The sequence below is a fragment of the Zeugodacus cucurbitae genome, chromosome 4 (genome assembly GCF_028554725.1).
Source record: "Zeugodacus cucurbitae isolate PBARC_wt_2022May chromosome 4, idZeuCucr1.2, whole genome shotgun sequence".
Taxonomy (NCBI): Eukaryota; Metazoa; Arthropoda; class Insecta; order Diptera; family Tephritidae; genus Zeugodacus; species Zeugodacus cucurbitae.
Genome location: NC_071669.1, coordinates 52702328 through 52723133, shown reverse-complemented (window position 1 = coordinate 52723133; position 20806 = coordinate 52702328). Strand labels below are relative to the sequence as shown.

The 20806-nt window shown below is 35.0% G+C and overlaps 1 protein-coding gene across 2 annotated transcripts in view; it reads left to right on the top strand.

The window, feature by feature from the left end:
- Positions 1–5179: 5179 nt before the first annotated feature.
- The window catches only part of LOC105210377 (protein alan shepard), a 547478-nt gene continuing 531851 nt past the window's right edge, over positions 5180–20806 (top strand). Inside the window, exons 1-2 of one of the 2 annotated variants that reach the window (XM_054228417.1) lie at positions 5180–5330; positions 7486–7630. In XM_054228417.1, coding sequence (XP_054084392.1) covers positions 7532–7630 — 99 coding nt within the window. In that variant the 5' untranslated portion in view covers positions 5180–5330; positions 7486–7531. The remainder of the gene's footprint in view (positions 5331–7485; positions 7631–20806) is intronic. The other variant, XM_054228418.1, reaches the window with a different exon arrangement.

The window sequence follows — 20806 nt, the reverse complement described above, 5'->3', positions numbered from 1 at the left end:
TTATTTGTCCCAGGTTTGAATGCCATAATCAAGATCAGCCTTATAAATGAACAGCTTATTCTTGGCGATAGACAAAACAACTAAACATTGACCAAATAGGAAAAGGAGTAACATGGGATAAAAGACTTAGTTTAATCCCAATTATAATGAGTTTCTGTGTACGAATGTAGTAACTATGGAAACTTCATTAAAGACCTAAGTCCAATCGGTCATTCGTTGTTTGGTTGTTGTCCGTTGAAGGTCTTCCAAACTTCCCGAAAATTCAATTGTCGCTAGGTAATCACATGGTATTATTTTCATTGACTGATTGGATATCGCCATCAAAAGTAGGTCCAATTGTTAGATCAAAGACTTTTTTCATCCTATGTATTTTTTTATCTAAGATCAGACTTTCTGCGCTAACTTCTTTAATTAACTACTTCGAAATTATAAAATTTATTTTACATAGAAATCATAAATACAGTGTTATATAATATTTGAACAACTTACCCTTTAGCCTAACATATGTTCATATGTACAATGTACATATGTATATGGTGTTGTAGTGCCAGAAAATATTCCCCCAAATAATTTATTGATATTGATCTTGAAGCATGCTGCCGAGTGTATAGTTCTTGGCAGGATAAAAATGTGTCCGTCCCTGTTACATAGACCCACCTGTCTTAAGAACGATTCCACATTTATTTCAAGCATCAGTACTTGCAGTGCGTATTGTTAGCCGGTAGTCAAACGCCTGACTTGCTTTAAAATAAGCAATGTTTAAGCAGTTCTCGCTGTATTAATTAGCACTACAATAAATATTCTCGCGTTGAAACATATTATTTGCACAATATCTTCACACTTTTCTTGTTAAATAAATTAATAAAACTTTATAACTACCGGAACCGAAGCACGCACTTTGACACAGTGAACAGAAAGAAACACGACATATCACATTTTCCGCTTTGTCATTTAACTACCGTTACTTTAGCGGACATCTAGCGGCAAATAGTAACAGCTGACCTGCAGCGTTGTCAACATATAAAAATCTCCACACTCTTTCTTATCATTATTCCATTTGTTTACATGAGAGAGAGAGAGAGGGAGAGCGCGCGTACGCTCTTTCTTCCATTGTGCCGCTCGCTCAACTGCATTTACTTTGTGCCACATTCTCACTTTTTCGGCTTCGTTGTTTTGCGTTACCATTCGCTTTTTTCTTATCATTGCCGTTGCTGCGTCGACGTCGGCAGAGCAGCGGTGTTGCGTTGTTCTGGATTTGGCATATTTCCCAAATGGACCAACTAGCGCTTATTTCAGTTGTATTCAAGCGAATTGGGCTAATTGGAATATTTGTTTATAATGAAATCACTTGGGCTTAGATTTTGTTTTGAATTTATTTTAAAATAAACACAGAAATATCAATGTAAAGTCAACACGATTCGCCGCCGTACAAAACATGCTCATTACATTGCTCTCGTTTGCAACCCTGACCATTCGCGGTTTTGTCTTTTCATTGTGTTCTTAGCACGTCTCTCACGTAGTTCGATGCTTTTTTAATTAATTGCAAAAATACAAACCAGACGCAGAAGAAGGAAAATTTTTTTTGCGAAATCAAACGCATTTATTTCCGATATTTGTGCAAATTATTGTGTTATTCTTTCGAAAGTGCATAATTTATTGTGTTGCCAGCGTGCATATTCAGTTTGGTGGTTGGAAAATCCGACGCGAAAACACGCATTCGATGAAAATTTTATAAAAACCGAAACCGAAATTGTATAACAAAGCAGAAGTTGTAGAAAGCAGAATTGCGGTATGAAAATTCTAGTACATACCTAGTGCATAGTGCTAGCAAACAAGTGTAGTGGCGAAAAAACAGCATTGTTCATTGGAAATTCTGTGTTGTTTGTTACTTGTAGGCTTGTGCAGTGATAGCAAAACTAATGAAATTCTAGGCGACGGAGGTTTCACACAATGGCGGCGGTCGCAGCAAATAGCGAAAAGTAAAATCTAATCGGGAATATGGTTTACTATATAGTAGTAGTACGTGAATTTGTGTTGTGTGGGTGTAGGTGTAGAAGTAGTGCAAGCGGAAGCAGATAGCAGGTGCAAGCAGACGTGTAAACAAGGAAGTGAATGATGTTATACGCAAAAATTTCTTTCATTACAAATATGCAGTTTAGCAAAGAGTAATATGTCTAAATGTTGTTGTTGTTGTGCAATTTAAATATTAATAATAATATTTGTTGATTTATTAAAGGTTCTAGCAAGTAGTAGCAAACAAAAAGCACACAAGAAAGCCGGGGTGTACGCATTGCTTAACCGGTTGTCAACTCTGTAACCATAAGCAACAAAAACAAATGCAACACATACAATCCAGATTTGTGCATATTATGCAGGCGCAAGTACAACAGCCATTATAATATTGACAGACAGCAAATTTTGTCTATTGCCACCTAGCGTTTGGTAGCATTTCTCCGGTATTTGCTGCATATTTTCACAACGTTTTATAAACGTTTAACCATAACCTAACTTAAGTAACTAGTGTATGGCAAGTGTAATATTTGCAAAGGTTTGTCTGCCACGGCTGTGGCTGTGCTGTTCCTAGGCTGTTCATTTAATTAAAAAACCTACGTTTTCACGTCCGCACAACGCGAAAAGCGCATTTACAAGTACATACATATGCAAGTTGGCTGCGGCTATTTTAAGCCTACACATGGGTACCAAGAAAGCGGTGCACAAATGAGGCGACGCCGGCGTTGTCTACCATATCAACGTTGAACAATTGGCTGGTGGAGTCTGCTTGATTTGCTACTGCAAATGTAGCCTACTCGTGCTTGTTGTAAATTTGTCTATACATTTAAATATGTCTATATGTATTTTGTGTGCGATTTGGGTGGAGGACGAAGTTGTTCATAATGCATAGGTGGTCACTCGTAATAAATAAGTGTGTTTTAGACGCTGCTATTGTGTCGCCTCTGCTGCAAGTATTGTTATTTATCTGTTTGCTATTAATAACTTTTTAATTTTAATTTTAATTTTAATTACAGTTCACAAGTATTTTTGTAATGAAAATTTTCACAGACAGTGCGTAAAGGCTGCTATCAATTGAAAGGTTCAAAGAATTAACAAAAAATTATAATAAAAATACAAACAATAACAACTTTATGTGCTCAAAATATCGTAATTACATAGTATTTATAACATGCAGGTAATGTTTTAAAACTACGAAATTTACAATAAACAAAAGCAAAAGCGCTGGTAGTGTACTAAGATTTAATGGGCGTAAAAACCGGAACCGCAGACTGTTTCGTGTGCCTTTCGTAAGTGGATTGAGTGAAATTTTCCAGTAAAGAAAACAGAAACAAAAAACTTGTAAACAACTTTAAACCGCAAATAATACCAAATATAATATAAAACAAAATACTATATACTATAACTGCATAAACTGTGCATAAACTCAGCTGCTATTTATTTACTAAGCGCACTTCACCATCTTTTTGTAGTCTACGCCGACGATTTTTTGTGTAATTGGCTATTTTTAGCATATCGATGTGCCGCAAGTGCATTAAGGCTTCCTTGTAGTTAACAAAAACGCAAATACATACATACACACATATGTACTATATAACGATATATATTTCGAAAGCAATAATAGCAAAAGCCGTGTACGGGTACAATTCTTATTAACAAAAGTGTATTGTTTTTGAAAATAAAATTTTCAACTTGAAAGTGATTCAGCAAAATTTAAAGTAGTTGCGTCACTTGTGCTCACTGCTAAACTGCATAATTGTCTATACGAACAATCAAACTGTCGCTTCCAACACTTCTAAAAAAATAAACAAAAACAAAAACAGAAAAATCTTATGCATGTTGTGACAACTATACATACTTATAAACTTTTATCATATTGCTAAACTGCATAATCAACACCAATATACAAGCAAACATACATATTTAATAATAAGTATTAAATGTAGCAAGTGTATTGGAATTCGGTGTTTAAAATAAAAACAGTCGCTTTGGTGCAAAGTGTTATCTACAAGAAAACAGTGATACGTAAAGTATATACATATTTGTTTGATATAAACAAAAACAAAAACAAAAAAACACCTGTAAATTGCTCAGTAGTGTCTTCCAAAAGCACCACACACTCTATTTGCTTTATCTACTCAGCCACTTTTCTGCAGAGGAGCATATTAGCACAACAGCTGTGTAATTTAGAAACATTTACAAACAGACATACATACAAATATACGTATTCAGTTATTGAAGAAAAAGTCTAATAAAATACCTGTGTATATTTCTCAAAATTTGCGCAAAAGCCGGAAAGTGTCAGCAGAAAGTAAAGTGCCAAGTGAAGATTGTGGAAAAAACAAAAGTGCTAAAAAGTGTAAGACATAAAGAAGGTGAAACGAATTGATAAGCGAAGTGAAGTGTATAAAGTGAGAGAAACAAGCAAGAAGCTAAAGGTGACAGCAAAACAAAACAAGCTAATAAAAACAAAACGAAATACATCAAAAACAGCAAAACATATGTGCGAAGAAGTTGAGGTGAATGACAAAATTTGCAAAAATTAATACACAAAACGTGTGAATGATTTGTTGGGCGTGCATTGTGTGAATAACGTTAATAACAACAAAAGGTATAACAACAAAAAGCAATAATATTTTACATATTGATAACGTAATATGCGGAAATGAAGACAAACTTTGGCGTTAAAGTGGGAAGAGTGAATTAAAAGAGTGCAAAAAAACGGTTAAAATGTGTATAAGCATAAAAAATTAAAGCAAATAAAATTTAAAAATTAAAAAAAAGCATGAAGTGAAATTTTTTCGAAACATTTAAAAATTAAAAAAACATTAAGTGAACTTTTTCCGATCAGTTATAGAATTTACTACAAACAATTTTAGTGAAAATAAAGTGAAAAAAGTTGGATAATTCAAATAAATAATAAATAACACAAATAAATGGCAAGTGCATTGAAATTTCAAAAGCAAAGTAACTGCGTTGAAAAATTATTTTGTACTATAAATAAACAAACTAAAATACTGCAACAGTGAAATCCTTATAAGGATATAATAAAGCGTTCTTATTAACAAATATATATATACTATACATCTCGACACTAATATTTAAAAACTCAGTGAAATATTTTGAAGAATTGTTTCTTAAAAAGAAAGCGACTTGCAACAATTAAAACAACAAGCAACTAATTTAATTAAAAAATATTTTGACGAATTAAATCACGAATTTTCACTTCCTAAAGTCTTCGAAGTTTATATTTTTGATATAAAAGCGACATTTCAACGGGTTTGAGTGCCAGCCAATAAGATCCAAGCGTTTCTATTTTGGTGAGTTAATATTTATTTTAATAATTTCTTATTTAAAAAAAAATGAAATCATTATACATATATTTATGAATTTTTTACGAATAAGTATAAATGAAAGAACTAATCATATAAAGACGCGTGTTGTGTGTTTTAATAAACCACAGGCCATTGAACCTTTCACGTACAACAATAACATCGACCGGAATTACTTTTCATTTGGATTGCCATAAATTATGTGATAAAGAATGCAAGATTTTAGATTTCTATTATATTTGACTCTTATTCCTCTGAAGTCAGAAATCATACTTGGTTTTTTCTCTACAAAACTTTTTTGTAATAACTCTGTAGCGCTGATAGGGGACTGAAATTTCGTTTTATGTATCGATTTCAAAGTTTAATGCGCTAATGATACTTTATTGACAGTGAATGGAAAAGAGGATTTTTCGAGCAGGAAATGTAATCCTTCGAAGAAAATCGTAATTTATTTAAAGTTGATCTAAAATGAATTTAAAATAGATAAAAAAACAAGTAAGGAAAGGAAAAGTTTGGTACAACCGAACATTTTATACTCTCACAATTTATTAATTTAATTATATTAAGATAACTCACAGTTTGATCCATATATTCGGCACAAAGTTCAATAGAATAACGCAAATCATCATATATAGTATATGAGGGCTGAGGTAATTCCTGAAATGATTTCACTCATTTTCACCACCAAGGTACACTATAGTCTTATATGCTCACATAATATTAACCGATATATGCCAAATAAAGCCCTCCATATTTTTAAAATAGGTATATGGGAAAGTTATGACCCGAGTTCAACCATTTTTGGAACAGAGACACACTATTAGAAGAAAAAGATTTCCGCTGAATTACATTAAAATATATGAGAGATTCGCCGATATTTTCGGTGAAAAATTACTCTTAGCGATTGAGTTTTTCATGTTCGATATCCGAGGCCTTGAATAGTTATAGTCCGACATCGACAATTTTTCCACAAGTGATGCCACAACTCAAATACAGTATTTGTGTAAAGTTTTATTTTTTATTATTTAAGTAGGTGAACCGATTTCGTCCATATTCCATCCGTGCCATCAGGGTGTCAAGAAAGTATTATGTACCCAATTTCATTGAAATCTGTCGAGTGGTTCCTGAGATATGGTTTTTGACCCATAATTGGGTGACGCCACGCCTATTTTCCATTTGTAAAAAAAAACCTGAGTGTAGCTTTCTTCTGCTATTATTTCTGTGAAATTTAGTGTTTCTGAAGTTTTTCGTTAGTGAGTTATCCCACTTTTAGTAATTTTCAACCTAAGGAATTGGCTAAAAAAAACGACTGCAGAAAGTTTGGTTTATATAGCTCTATTGGCTTGCGAGATATGTAAAAAAAACCTATTTGAGGGCGGGGCCACTGTATTAGGAAGTGGCTAAAAAAAACGGCTGCAGAAAGTTTGGTTTATATAGCTCTATTGGCTTGCGAGATATGTAAAAAAAACCTATTTGAGGGTATGTTCCTTCATGGTGCGATCCTTTATTCCAAATTTTACTTTTATAACTTTATTTATGGCTTAGTTATGACACTTTATAGGTTTTTGGTTTTCGCCATTTTATGGGCGTGGCAATGGTCCGATTTTGCCCATTTTCCAGGGTGCCAAAGAATACGAGTTCCAAGTTTCGTTAAGATATCTCAATTTTTACTCAAGTTATCCGTTGCACAGAAGGACAGAAGGACGGACGGACGGACAAACAGACATTCGGATTTGAACTTTACTCGTCACCCTGATCACTTTGGTATATATAACACTATATCTAACTCGTTTAGTTTTGGGTGTTACAAACAACCTTTATGTGAACAAAACTATAATACTCTCATTACAATTTTGTTGGGAGAGTATAAAAAGGCGGATGACCCTTGCAATAAGTTGCCTATGCAACCGCACCACATAACCACATCAAACTGCTTTCTGAACTACTCAATTTCACATTCCATAACTGATTCGCACACCATCGACTACACCTTAGTTGTTAGCTTATCTTCTACTTTATTTATAAAATTGTCAACAATTTCAATGTATATTTTATTTTTCACTGTTCTTTAATTGTTAAAGCTTATACACTTAAAACTTGAATCCTTTAAATAATTTGTAATTATTATCTACTTTATTTTCAGAATTACAAAGTTTATCAACTCAGTTAAGAAACTGCAAGTGAACGAAATGCATCAACCACGCTATAGTCCAGCACCTCCTCCACAACAACTGGGAATGCGCCCACCGGCGCAGTTGCCGCCACCGCGTCCACAAACTTTTGCAAACGTGAGTATTAATCCTTTTTGTAATTTTTAGTGTATTTATACTATCAATTTTTTAATTCCTTCATAACTAAATGAAGAAAAAACATTTTTTTCTGATTTGCCATAGTCCATGTTATCTTGGGTATTAAAATTTTGGGCTTTTACCAAGTGTTCTCGATGGTATTTAAAATTTCATCGAGTATTTTCTTTATTCGAGTAGGTTTCGATCACATCTAATTTGCGTGAAATCTCGTCATATACACATACTTTAGATAACTAACGGCATATAGAATACCCACCTTCATAAAATTATACAAAGTCCACCACTTTGTTTAACAATTTTCAAGTATTAGTTGTTCCTTTGTGAAAAGTTAATTATTTGCATAATTTAATTTTCATTGTAGGAAATGCAAAACCTACTACTTGGTCTGCAAGTCCTGTGCTTTTCGGCGGAGTGTATGTTTGTAATGCAAAACCGCCTACAAACCTTGACAAACAGGTGGACAAATAAACCAAAGAAATACAACAACCACTTACACACCAACTTTCGGCATATTCCAGTTAGTTTATTCATTTCACCATTTTGAATATCCTTTAAAAACTTTGCTCCATGCAAAATAGAATCTATGCATAGCAACAACAAGCAATTTGGGGACAGGTGAGCAGCGTTTGCTAACTCGGCCATCTTGCAGTGTGAAGGCCCTCCGAACACTGTGGTCTGTAGTTTTGTCACTCCTCTATTAATTTGTTGTGTGGTAGTGGTGGGTAGTCGTTGAAGTCTGCATTTTTGCCAGTTAACTGCTCAAACTTTGCTTAGCATAAATTTTCCTATTGTTTAGCATTTAATCCTATTGTTTGCTGTATATTGTTGGTCCTGTCGATTTGCAAGTGGGGTGCACATATCTTGGATAATATCAGCATAGACACGTGCATATGTTCTTACAGGAGTGTAGAAATATATTTGGAATCAAAGCTATTTCGGTCTGTTTGCATGAATTATAACGTTTTTGTTTGTCCGTCTGCTGTTCATTTGCTTCCCGGGTGGGAGTATTATTATTATGTCTCAGGTTTGATGGCCATAAAAATTTATGATGGTAGTTGTTGTTGAAAATTTAAATCTTTCATTTTCCATTAAAGCCTATTGTTTCCACTTGGCTTTATTGCTTCTATTTGATGAGCTCATTTGGTATCAAATTGCTCCAAATTAGTACAGATACGAGTTATTGAATTGTGGTAGAGTTTCTTTTTCGAGTCAGTGTTTTTTGTATTGGACTGACGATCCATAGAACGGTTTTTCGATCTGCTATTGTCTGATGACCACCTAAGTTCCATTAAAATACTTCCAACTCTCACAATTTTGTCTTCTTATAGCGTTTTCACACAACTAAATTAATTGATCAATTAAAATTTTGAATGAGAAACCAGTTTTTGCTCTTCCCACTGTCGGCTACTCGATAACCGATTAGCTGTTATACATTTTAGTATTTTTAGCAGCGATATCTACCGCCGTGTAGCGTGTCGCAGAGTTGTATTTCATTTTCAATTAAAATTCAAATAAAAATTAATGTAGATTTTTATTTTGTATGGTAAATCGATCTTAATTAGCGTTTTAATCGAGCAGAGGTCGGTTAATTGATCGATTAGCTCCTGTGTGAAATGGCTATTAGATATATTTTCTGTATAACTATTGAAGTATTTGACTAAGTATGTTGTCCTTCTCACCATCTCTCGCTTTCTTTTTTCCTTTCGTCATAAACCTGATTTTTCATGCATTCGCTATCTTCTCGCACATTCTTTCTTCAAGTCCTGTCCGAGACAAATATTTTCACTTTTCTCCCTCAATGCACTTCAAAAAGCATTGATTGACAGCAATCATTAATGTTAATATTTATTATTTCATAAATATTAATTTATGACAGAAGCTTAATAAAAGCCACAAATGAGTATACAATGTTCCACATGAAAAACCTACGTAAACGCGTTATTACCGTTATTATGGTCAAGAAACCATACGCCGCGTTATATGTAGCAGATTTATAGGCGTTTTAAATGCTATTCACTCAGCAACAAAGTAAAAAAAAACGTTGACCTTCCCTTCTTCCATCCGCAATTGGTACTAAATACCCATACAAGTGTAGAATTCAATAGCAACAAAAAAGTTGTAAATACAAAATATCCACTCACATATTTTTTTTGATTAAAATATATTGCGAAGAGCTTGCGTGTGTCATAAATCGGTTTAATGTACAGATTTACTATGTGTCACAAAGTTACAAAGTAACGGATACTGCGGCTTCTCCGAAGTGTGCTCTTATGTAATATTTTAAGTATACAATTGTGTATGTATATAAGTAATAGTGTATGTATATAAAAATGCCCAAAAAAAAATGATTTTAATCAGTGAGTTTTTATGACTTTGTCAGCTTATGAGCGAAAGTGAAGATTCTTTATATATTTACTTAAAGAATCAAGTCACGTCTTCGACATGCATTTCGCACTTACATGCCTTACATGTCTATTAATAGCTGATTTTGTTGTTGTTTTAAGCTTGTATACATACATAACTATAGTTTACTAATAACTAAACGTATATATAAATAACAGTAGGCAAATTCATCCTAATCTATAGTTTATTACGGATGACTGTTCATACTATTACCCCTCAGTCCATGGGATCGCACCCAATGATTTCAAGTTTTATTTCTTCAAACCAAATATGTAAGTTTTTTGTTTAACTCAGTCTAGTGTATATCAAGACTACGATTAAGTCGAACAGTAGTCTACGGAATTTATAAATTCCGAAAAATTGAGAATTTTTAAAATTTCAAAACTCTTCTTCTATATCTGACTATTCTTTTTATGAAATTTCGTGTCAGAAATAAAGCCTGGAATTTATGTTAAGCAACGTTTATGTTAAGGAACATAGCTTGGATGCACTAAATGTCGCTCAGTTACATTAGGTCACTCGTAAAATGATATTCGTAATATTCTCAAACGTTTAAGAATTGTTTAATTTAACTTCGGACAGTTTATTTTTCTGATTTAAATAAAAATTGTCGACAGTATCTCACAAAATTACTTAAAAAGTTGTACTCCATGGTCTCTACTTCAAAAGCAAGTTTACTTACCTTATGTCAGTAAATCTTGAGAGAATCAAAGACTCACACAATTTAGTTTTGTAATCTTTCATCGTTATTAAAGACTCATCATTGTTGATCTGGCATTACCTGAAAGCTCAGAATAGCATTTCATACACTACTGGAAAAAATTAAGGGATCAAAAAAAAAATTCGAAATTTTTGGGCAAATTTCAACAGGCCGTAACTTCGAAAGAAATGGTCGTACAAGAAATCGATAAAGAAGGAAATTATAGCTTTTGGATTAGAACTTTAAAAATTTTTAACCTTTGCAGTTTTTGAGTAATCGTAGAAAAACAAGCAACAAAAAAATTTTCAAAATGTTTTGAATTCTTTTTTTTTTGGTCTACGGGCGTGGAAAAAATCTTTTTAGCTTATAAGGAGCGGATACTTTGTTCATTTAGCTTTAATTTGGTTTTTTGAGCACCTCGATACGTCCACTTCTCGCCGAGATATCGGTCTTCAAATGGAAAAGGATACTTTTGTCTTTGATTATCGATATCTCAGCAACCAATAATCGCACAGAAAGTTAAAGGTGGGTTTCAAGAACTTGAATGAATTCTCCTTAACGACTAGCCATTGCTTTTCCGAAAAAAAAAATTTTCTTATTGTCACATGAATTTGAAAATGCAACAAAAAAATGGCTTTTGGTGGTTTTTTGGAAAATCGAGCGCTAGATCGAAAAAATTGAGGAAACTTCTAATGTTAAGTGTGCCTTTTACAGTTCAATATGCCCACAAAAACCCTACAAAAAAATTAAATTAATCCAGCCGTTTTTTTGTTTCACTCGATCGAATTTTTTAAAAAATTAAAGGATCACGCTTTTTGCTCTGAAAAGCTCATAATTTTTAAAAATGAGAAAAAAATCGTTTCGCATTCTCCACATTTTTGCTCCGGTCCACGACTGTCAACTCGACAGCAATCCTCAAAATTGGGTGAATCGCATGATCAAGTATAGAGAGCATACACTATTATAACAGATACTATTATTGTGCAATCAGCGGACCCCGAAAACATCCGAGTAACGAGTTTGAAGCGATTCCGATGAATTTAAAGAAGAAGCGTCCACCATATTGGATCCGTCATTTTGAATATTGCAAAACCAAGGTCGGATTCGCAATCGGTGACCCCATGAGTAGGGAGTTTCAAGCGAATCCGATGAATTTTAAAAATCGCTGTCCGTCACATTAGTTTTCTGGGGTTATCTCAAAATCTGATCTGATGGGGTTAAATATACAGCGGATTCGGATTCAGCGATCTCAAAAACATATACATATAACATAAAAGCCCCAGCTCATGACAAAAAATGTTTTTTGTGTGGCTGTGCTATCAACTCTTTATAGTTAATGCTTCTTCAAAAAGGAACAATCTACATCCATTTCAATTTGCATTGTATAAATTTTGTTTGAGTGCTTTTTCTCGTGCGGCATTTCACTCAACTTCGCTTATTTGGCTACTCATAAGCACCCGTAATGCAAAAACAGCACCCATCGCTTCGTATTTCGAGCTGCTACTCGGTAGTGGAAGATTTCTGATAGCCAGCCATTAAGTCGACCAAGCAGGGTCTACACAGACCCTCATCTTGGAATATACTATTTAGTTACTTTAGAGTTTAATACAGAACACAATAGTTATACTATATACCACTTATTTGGAAGTATGAGTGCTATTATTATGTTTTCGAACGCTGACCACTCACCGCTTACTCAACTCAACCCAGACATTTAATGCCGACGCCGCATACCATTCACAGTTAACTGTATACTAGAGCAAATGAGGAGCAGAGGCGGCTGTTGAATGACACACCGTCGCTTTGTTAAACACCCCACTGTTGCTTTTTGCAGCCCCTATCAATGGTACTCTTGAGCAATTTGATTCGAATGTCGAGGGCATTCATATAGCGTACTGCTCAACTTCGCAAAGGGGCTTTAGGCTCAGACTCAGTCACAGAAAAGGTGCAATTGCTTGGCGTTACTCGAAACTTACTTTTTAGTAGTAAGTTTGTTGCTTGCTGGCCTCTTGTTACTTTTCATTTTGACTTGTCGCAAATGCTGCTGTCTGATCTGCTGTTCGATAGGGCTGCACTGCTTCGTTGCTAAAGCTCGATAGTCGCTACCATCATATTGAGGCGAGCGTTGCAATCAGAGTTACAATGTAACGTTTCCTGTTGTATTCGTTCGCTCTCAAGTACGCTGCACCATGTTTGACTTATAAGTATGTATTCCAGAGCAATATCATTTAGGATAGACCCTGCAGGAAGAGTTATACAATTTGAGTTGTTTGGAGTATAGGTACTTTTTGATTTGAATTCAATCATTTAATGGTTCTTTCGGTGGATAAAAGAGAATTTGGTCTCGATTATCAGCGTTTATTTTGATGTCGTCGCCTTATAAATTTGAACTCACATTGTTTCATCATCCTGAAGAATGTAATGTTTTCAGGATGATTGTACTTATAGAATTATCCAGTCTTACATGCTCTATATTCAAGATAAGTGTTCTCCTGTGATGATAAGACATTTTAAGATCCAGTCTTCTTAAGTTTTTATGAGCGTCCACAAAACAAAAATCCAGTGGTACATATCTTAAGGGTCGATACCAAAGAATAGTAGAATCAAGGAAAAGTGGACTTCGCCCGCCGATCTTGTTTCGAAGATGGTGAAGACTGATGGTCTCTGTTTTCTGGGATTTACAAGATACATTTATATTATCTCACGTTATCCTTCGTTATCGCCGGTTGAATTGGTGGACCGCTACCCCATCCATCATATTTTCCACATTTGGACCCGTGCGATTAATTTTTGTTTCCAAACTTGACTCCGACGAAAGAATTTATATTCAAAAGAGGCCATCACTGTGGCCTACTTTGCAGAAAACGTATTTTCCATTTATAACGATGCAGCATCCCTGGACCAAGGATATAGATCACGGATGTCTTCAGGTCTTTCTATTCTTAATGAATAACTTTTTCGGATAAATTGGTCTGACAATTGTGACAACATAGATAGGGCAATAAAAAATGGAGAAGATTTAATTTCAAGAGCAATGTAATATAAGAGCATTTTTAGCAAGAAGAGCCACATTAAATGCTTTAAAATATGAACTTCCTTATTTGAAATATTTTGTTAAAAATTGAGCCAAATTTCAACGGATCGGAAGCAAGATCTGAGTATATCAGTAAATGTTGGAATCAAATGAGTTCTTCTTCTCGACTGGCGTAGACACCGCTTACACGGTTATAGCCGAGTTCGAAACAGCGCGCCACGTATCCCTCCTTTTGGCAGTTTGGCGCCAATTGGTTATACCAAGCGAAGCCAGGTCCCTCTCCACCTGGTCCTTCCATCGGAGTGGAGGTCTCTCTCTTCCTCGGCTTCCACCATCGGGTACTGCATCGAATACTTTCAGAGCTGGAGCACTTTCATCCATTCGAACAACATGACCTAGCCAGCGTAGCCGCTGTTTTTTTATTCGCGGAACTATGTCTATGTCGTCGAATAACACATACAGCTCATCGTTCCATCGTCTGCGGTATTCGCCGTTGCCAATGTTTAAGGGACCATAAATCTTCCGCAAAACAAAACCTTTCTCTCGAAAACTCCTAGTGCCGTCTCATCGGATGTTGACATCGTCCACGCTTCTGCACCGTAAAGTAGGACGGGAATGATGAGGGACTTGTAGAGTTTGGCTTTTGTTCGTCGACAGAGGACTTTAATTTTCAATTGCCTACTTAGTCCATAGTAGCACCTGTTGGCAAGAGTGATTCTGCGTTGGATTTCCAGGCTGACATTGTTATTTCTGTTAATGCTGGTTTCCAGGTAGACGAAATTATCTACAACATCAAAGTTATGACTGTCAACAGTGACGTGGGAGCCAAGACGCGAATGCGCTGACTGTTTGTTTGATGACAGGAGATATTTCGTCTTGTCCTCGTTCACCACCAGACCCATACGCTTCGCTTCCTTATCCAGTCTGGAAAAAGCAGAACTAACGGCGCGGGTGTTGTTTCCAATGATATTGATATCATCGGCGTACGCCAGTAGCTGTACACTCTTATAGAAGATTGTACCTTCTCTATTTAGCTCTGCAGCTCTTATAATTTGTTCCAGCATCAAGTTAAAGAAGTCTCACAATAGTGAGTTACCTTGTCTGAAACCTTGTCTCCATCCTCCAATCAAATGAGTTGCATACGTTATTTTAACGAGAAACTTAATGGCCAAATCTCTATTTCAAAAACTCTAGTTCAGTCCATTGAGAGCCAAGAGTCTCAAGACATTTGCTTGTAGAGCTCCTCTTTAGCGGAAATGCTAGAGCCGATGGGACCGATAATCCACTTCAGACATATGTCTCTAAGAAGCATAGATTTTACGCAGAAGACTCGGTCTAATCTAAATCTTATCAAAAACACCTTGTATAAGTTGAAAGCGACTTTATTGGTGAAGTCGTTTACTCAAAAAAATGCAAATGCCTAGAAAATTCCTGGAGGGTTACAAACGCCGATTGCGCTGTTTAACTGCCCGTAAGTGAGTGTGCCTGTACCGGCTGCGTGTGCGAAAGTGCTTTAGCATGAAATTTCACAAAACTTTCGTCTACTGTTTGCTTGATTGTTTTGGTAGCGCGGTTGCGCGGTTGAGTGCTTCCGTTGGTCGGTCAGCAGATGACTGCTTGGGCGCTGCCATTACTATTGCTACTGCTACTGCTACTATTACAACAACAACAACTACACGCCGCAGTTCTTGTGCACTTCCATTGAATGCTTTATGCTGTTAAGCGTTGCACTTCGAATTTGGTTTGTTTTCAGACTTTTTGCATTACAACTTACTATTTATTATTACTATTTTTGTTTTTGTTTTACTTTATTTCTTTCCTTCACTCTGGAGTAGTAGTAGCTGTGGGTACTTACGGGCTCGTACATTCACTTATAATTACTAATTGTCTGACCATAAAGCAAAGACTGCCTCAAACAGATAGCATTGGACGCCACAAATTCACGAGTAACGAGCAAGAAAATAAATACAATTGTTGCTATAAATCGGTGCATATATATATACACTTTACTTCCGTAATGCCACTGCAATGCACTCGACCACACACAAGCACACACACACACATACACTGACACTCAAATACATACAATGAACTATTTCTGTGTACTGTTATTTATTTGCGAATTAAATATTTGATTTTTTAGCACTCGATAGTCCCAAGTTTCCTTTTCTGGTCGAGTTGTTGCCTTTGGGGGCATACCTGGGCATTACGGTACTTTTGTGCGCCACAAGTTGCATCATTCACCCGCTTCATGTGGCAGCCGCTTCGTTGTCTAAAGTAAATGTGTAACTTGCTTTTACCATTATTGCTCAATATATTGCACTTCAGTGCCTTAAAGCGGTTTTGATTTTATACCTTACCTTTGCTTTCCATTGCATTAGTTAAGATACACAACTACACCTACATACACAGATTCGCATATTACCGTGTAAATAGCACAGCACGCTCATAGATATCATCGCGTGTGACCACATTTTAATAAAGCTAATTGATTGATGCCATGTTGCCCAAAGGTAACTGTGGAAATATAGAACTTTGTTTGTTTGAATGTCTGTTGGTAAACAAATAAATACATAAAACAATCAGAAACTGCTTTTTTAGTGTAAAAATAAGCAAATGACTTGAAGATAGCGCTAAAAATTGTATGCACTGAGAGAAATTAAGCAGGTTTCTTCACAATATTCTGAGTATTTTAAACAAAATTTTAGACAAGTCTTTTAAAAACTCGCTTAATTTGGAACCCCTTGTGCGAATATCATTATATATGTAAAATATTATTGTTGTAGTTGCTGTAGAAAAGGCATGAAATACACACAAATTAGTTTTAGAGAATGTTACCGAGGTGAAAATCCTTGGTCGCTTACAAATTCGGTTCTGTTCGTACTCTCTGTAATTATTTGAAGTAATCTAGTTCAAAAAGAAACCAAATATCTGGATTTATATGTATGCACGATAGGTATCCAATTTAATTATTAGATATAAATTAATAAAAACAAGTAAGGAAGGGCTAAGTTCGGGTGTAACCGAACATTTTATACTCTCGCAATTTATTTATTTAACTTTATTTATATTATATAATACACAATTTGACCCACATATTCGTCATATATATTGTATAAAGTCCATTGGAAGTTGGAAACCATAATATTAGGTTAGAAGCACCGAGGTCCTCGTGTTCGATATATGGGGCCTTAAAAACCTATGGTCCGATTTCGGCGATTTTTAGAATGGCGCTGCCGCACTATTAACATAGTATTTGTGCAAAGTTCTGTTCCGATACTTACTTACTTTTTTTGACCCATAAGTGGGCGACGCCACGCCCATTTTTGCATTTTGTAAAAAAATCTGAGTGTAGCTTTCATCTGCCATTTCTTTAGTGAGTTAACCCACTTTTAGTAATTTTCAACCTAACTTTTGTATGGGAGGTGGGCGTGGTTATGATCCGATTTCTTTAATTTTTGGACTGTATTAGGAAGTGGCTAAAAAAAACTGCAGAAAGTTTGGTTTATATAGCTCTATTGGTTTGCGAGATATGTACAAAAAACTTAGTAGGGGCGGGGCCACACCCACTTCCCCAAAAAAATTACATCCAAATATGCCCCTTCATAGTGCGATCCTTCATACCAAATTTGATTTCCATAGCTTTATTTATGGCTTAGTTATGACACTTTATGTGTTTTCGGTTTTCGCCATTTTGTGGGCGTGGCAGTGGTCCGATTTTGCTTATTTTCGAAAGCAACCTTCCTATGGTGCCAAGAAATAAGTGCGCCAAGTTTTATCAAGATATCTTAATGTTTACTCAAGTTACAGCTTGCACAGACGGACGGACGGACGGACGGACAGACAGACATTCGGATTTGAACTCCACTCTTCACCCTGATCACTTTGGTATATATAACCCTATATCTAACTCGTTTAGTTTTGGGTGTTACAAACAACCGTTATTTGAACAAAACTATAATACTCTCTTTAGCAACATTTGTTAGGAGAGTATAAAAATAGTTATAGGGACCACATAAGGGTTAAATGGTCTTCATATCCGCAAATTCTTGTACAAATACAATACTATAACGATGCCCATCCATCCAGACATGACTTCATGTGACATTTTCCAATTTCCAAAAATAAAGAGAGGGACTTCGTTTTGTAAGCTTGTGGATGAAATCGCGGAAAAAGCGTAGACGTATGATTTTTTTTTTTTAACTAAATTTCCCGCTATTTTTTGAACACACCACACGCTCTATAAACTACTCAGTGTATTATATTTGTTGTATCTTCTTCACTTACACTGTACAACATTCGGCTGTGTATTGAACGAAACTTACTTTTTCCGGGAGATTGAGTCTTAAGTAAAAAACGTACATTCTTCGTTTTTCGATTCTTCGTTTAGTCTCCAAAATCGCAGTATTTGCCCTCGTAGTTCGAAAAAAGGCGTATTAAAAAATAATATTACTAATTACAGGATATAGTTACTAAAAATTCAAAATATGGATATAATCTAAATTTCCCCTCTTAATTTAATGGTGTATAAAATTCTTCGCTTATAACTACACAGAAGTTATTAGGGGTTAAAGTTGAATATTTCGAAAAATACTGATTCAATTCTTAAAATTTTGACGTGGGAACCTTGCTTCATAAATCTCTTTTTCAAATTAAAACTTGCCTATGAACAACTTTACTAGGTGGCAACGCTTATTAAAAATACCTCGAACAGAAATAAATAAAAATAAACCGATATTATAATACCTTATTTATTTATATTGGATTTATGAAAAAATTCCATTCATAATCACTTGCAAATTTAAGGTTTCTTGAATTTTGTATATTTGTGCCCACTTTAAGTAAAGTTTATAGCTGTCTCGGGATGGTTGTACAATTATATAAGAAGCTTTTTCTCATATTGTCGGCTGTGTGAAAAAACCAAAAAAACCTTGTTAGAAACCCCATGAATAATATTCGATGCCTATATATTAAAGATTTGGGACTCTATATCGCTAGGAATGTAGAGACATACTCTTTCTTATTTCTACTACGCATTAAAGTTAAGTTCAAACTCTTGTTATTCTTCTGTGGGATTTTGATCTGTCTACCGACTTCAAACCCCTCGAAAACTAGGCAAAGTTCTCTTATATAGCTATTTTACAACACTCTAGTGTAAAGAGAGTAAGACCGTTAATAACCCCTGTGTTTGCCTTATACAAGAGGCTCAAAAGTGGAATTCATTATTAATTGGTTCGACTTTTCTGTATATTCCTTGACATCATACTTTGGGAATAACAATTTTTTTCATTCTCATAGAGGTTTAATTTATATGAAAGTAGTAGGTAGATAGGTAGGAGTGCAGAACTTTTTTATTTGGGGCTCAATTAGCTGTGACATTTTGATGAAGTAATCAGAGACCTTTTTATTACTGTTATCACGTTTCGTCCTTTCGTTTAAGCCATTTTGTGTTTTCAATGAAGCTACTTAAGTCCGATATGCTTTTAGTAGACATCCATTCAAGGTTTGATGACTGATGGATTCCAAGTATTTGTGTCGGATCTCCGACAGGGCTGGATATTCACAGATAAAGTGGCAAATTGTTTCCTTATTCCCTACTAGTCGGCAGCCGTGGCAGATATTATGGTAGGGCATACCGATTTTCATTGCATGTTCTCCAAATGGACAATGTCCTGTTGTAGTAGCAGTGAAAATAATTTTCCTTGACCTATTTAATAAGTCCTTAGTTCTTGTCTTATCATATTTTGCCCATATCTGTTTAGTTATTTTTCAGTTTTCTGTACATTTCCATCTATTATTTGCTAATTGTGGAAATTGTATATTGAGCTCTCTCCTGATCGATCGTAACAGCCATCGTATTAACTCGGATTCATTAGAATTTTCTACTCTCTTATCTCATTTAGTCGAGCGACCCTTAGATCGTTAGATTTGTATTATGTATGTCAGTTGGCCGATCAATGTTTTGTATTTGTGAGAATAAATGGAAAACGATGAGATCTTTTTTTAAGATCAGAGCTTTAATAAAGTGAACCTCACGTCCCCGCAACTAGTTAGGCCCAGCAATGTCTTCTCAAAATTATCATACCCGTCATGTTTGTCCTATCTAACTTTCTGGTGCATGGCGTTAGGTTCTGAAAATGAAGTAAATCAATGGATGGATCTAATAAATTTTCTAAAAACCAAAAAAACGGTTAGATATTTTTACAAACTCTGCAAAATTTTTCCAAGTGTATGGCATAGACAATTCTCAGAGCTCTTACTCAATGCACTTACCATTAAGCTCTTCTAGAAATTTAAGAGTTAAAAGCTGCACGAAAGAAAGCTTTTCTTTAAACTCAAATAAGAGTATTCTGCTGCGAAAGAAACTGCCCACATAAGTGTACATGAAATACTCTCCTGTACACTGCATATCATTTGAGCGAAATTCACCACACGCTCTTTGTTGTGGTCAATACAAATCGTCGGAAGTCGAGTGCATTCGCTGTGCATATGTCAGTGTATATACGAGTATGTATGTAATTTGGATAGTTTTTTGCAGACATAATGAGCGTTGCGTACGCATGTGGGCATCAGCTGCTTACGGCACATATGTATGTATTTATGTGGCAATAATCAAACACACGCAAATGCATGCAATTTTTGAATAACAAACAGCATTTCCGGCTTGAAAGAACGCAAGCGCAATGCTCAAATAAATATTAAATGAGAGAAATAAATATAGTATATATGTACTTACATATATACAGTTTTAATTATATATGTAATATATATAGATATATATTTGTAAATAAAATATGCTTTGTTTTTGTTAGTAACGGTATAAATGAGTAAAAGTGGTAGTGAGTATGTATTGTGAAGGTGGGAAAATGGCGCTGAAAGTCGGTAGTGTTTGTATATATTTTTCAATTTATTATATACTAGCTTATATACTTATACATCTGCTAGCGCATACAAACATATGGAACAATATGTGAGTTTGTGTATAATTATTTCTGTGACATACGCCAACATTTTCCGA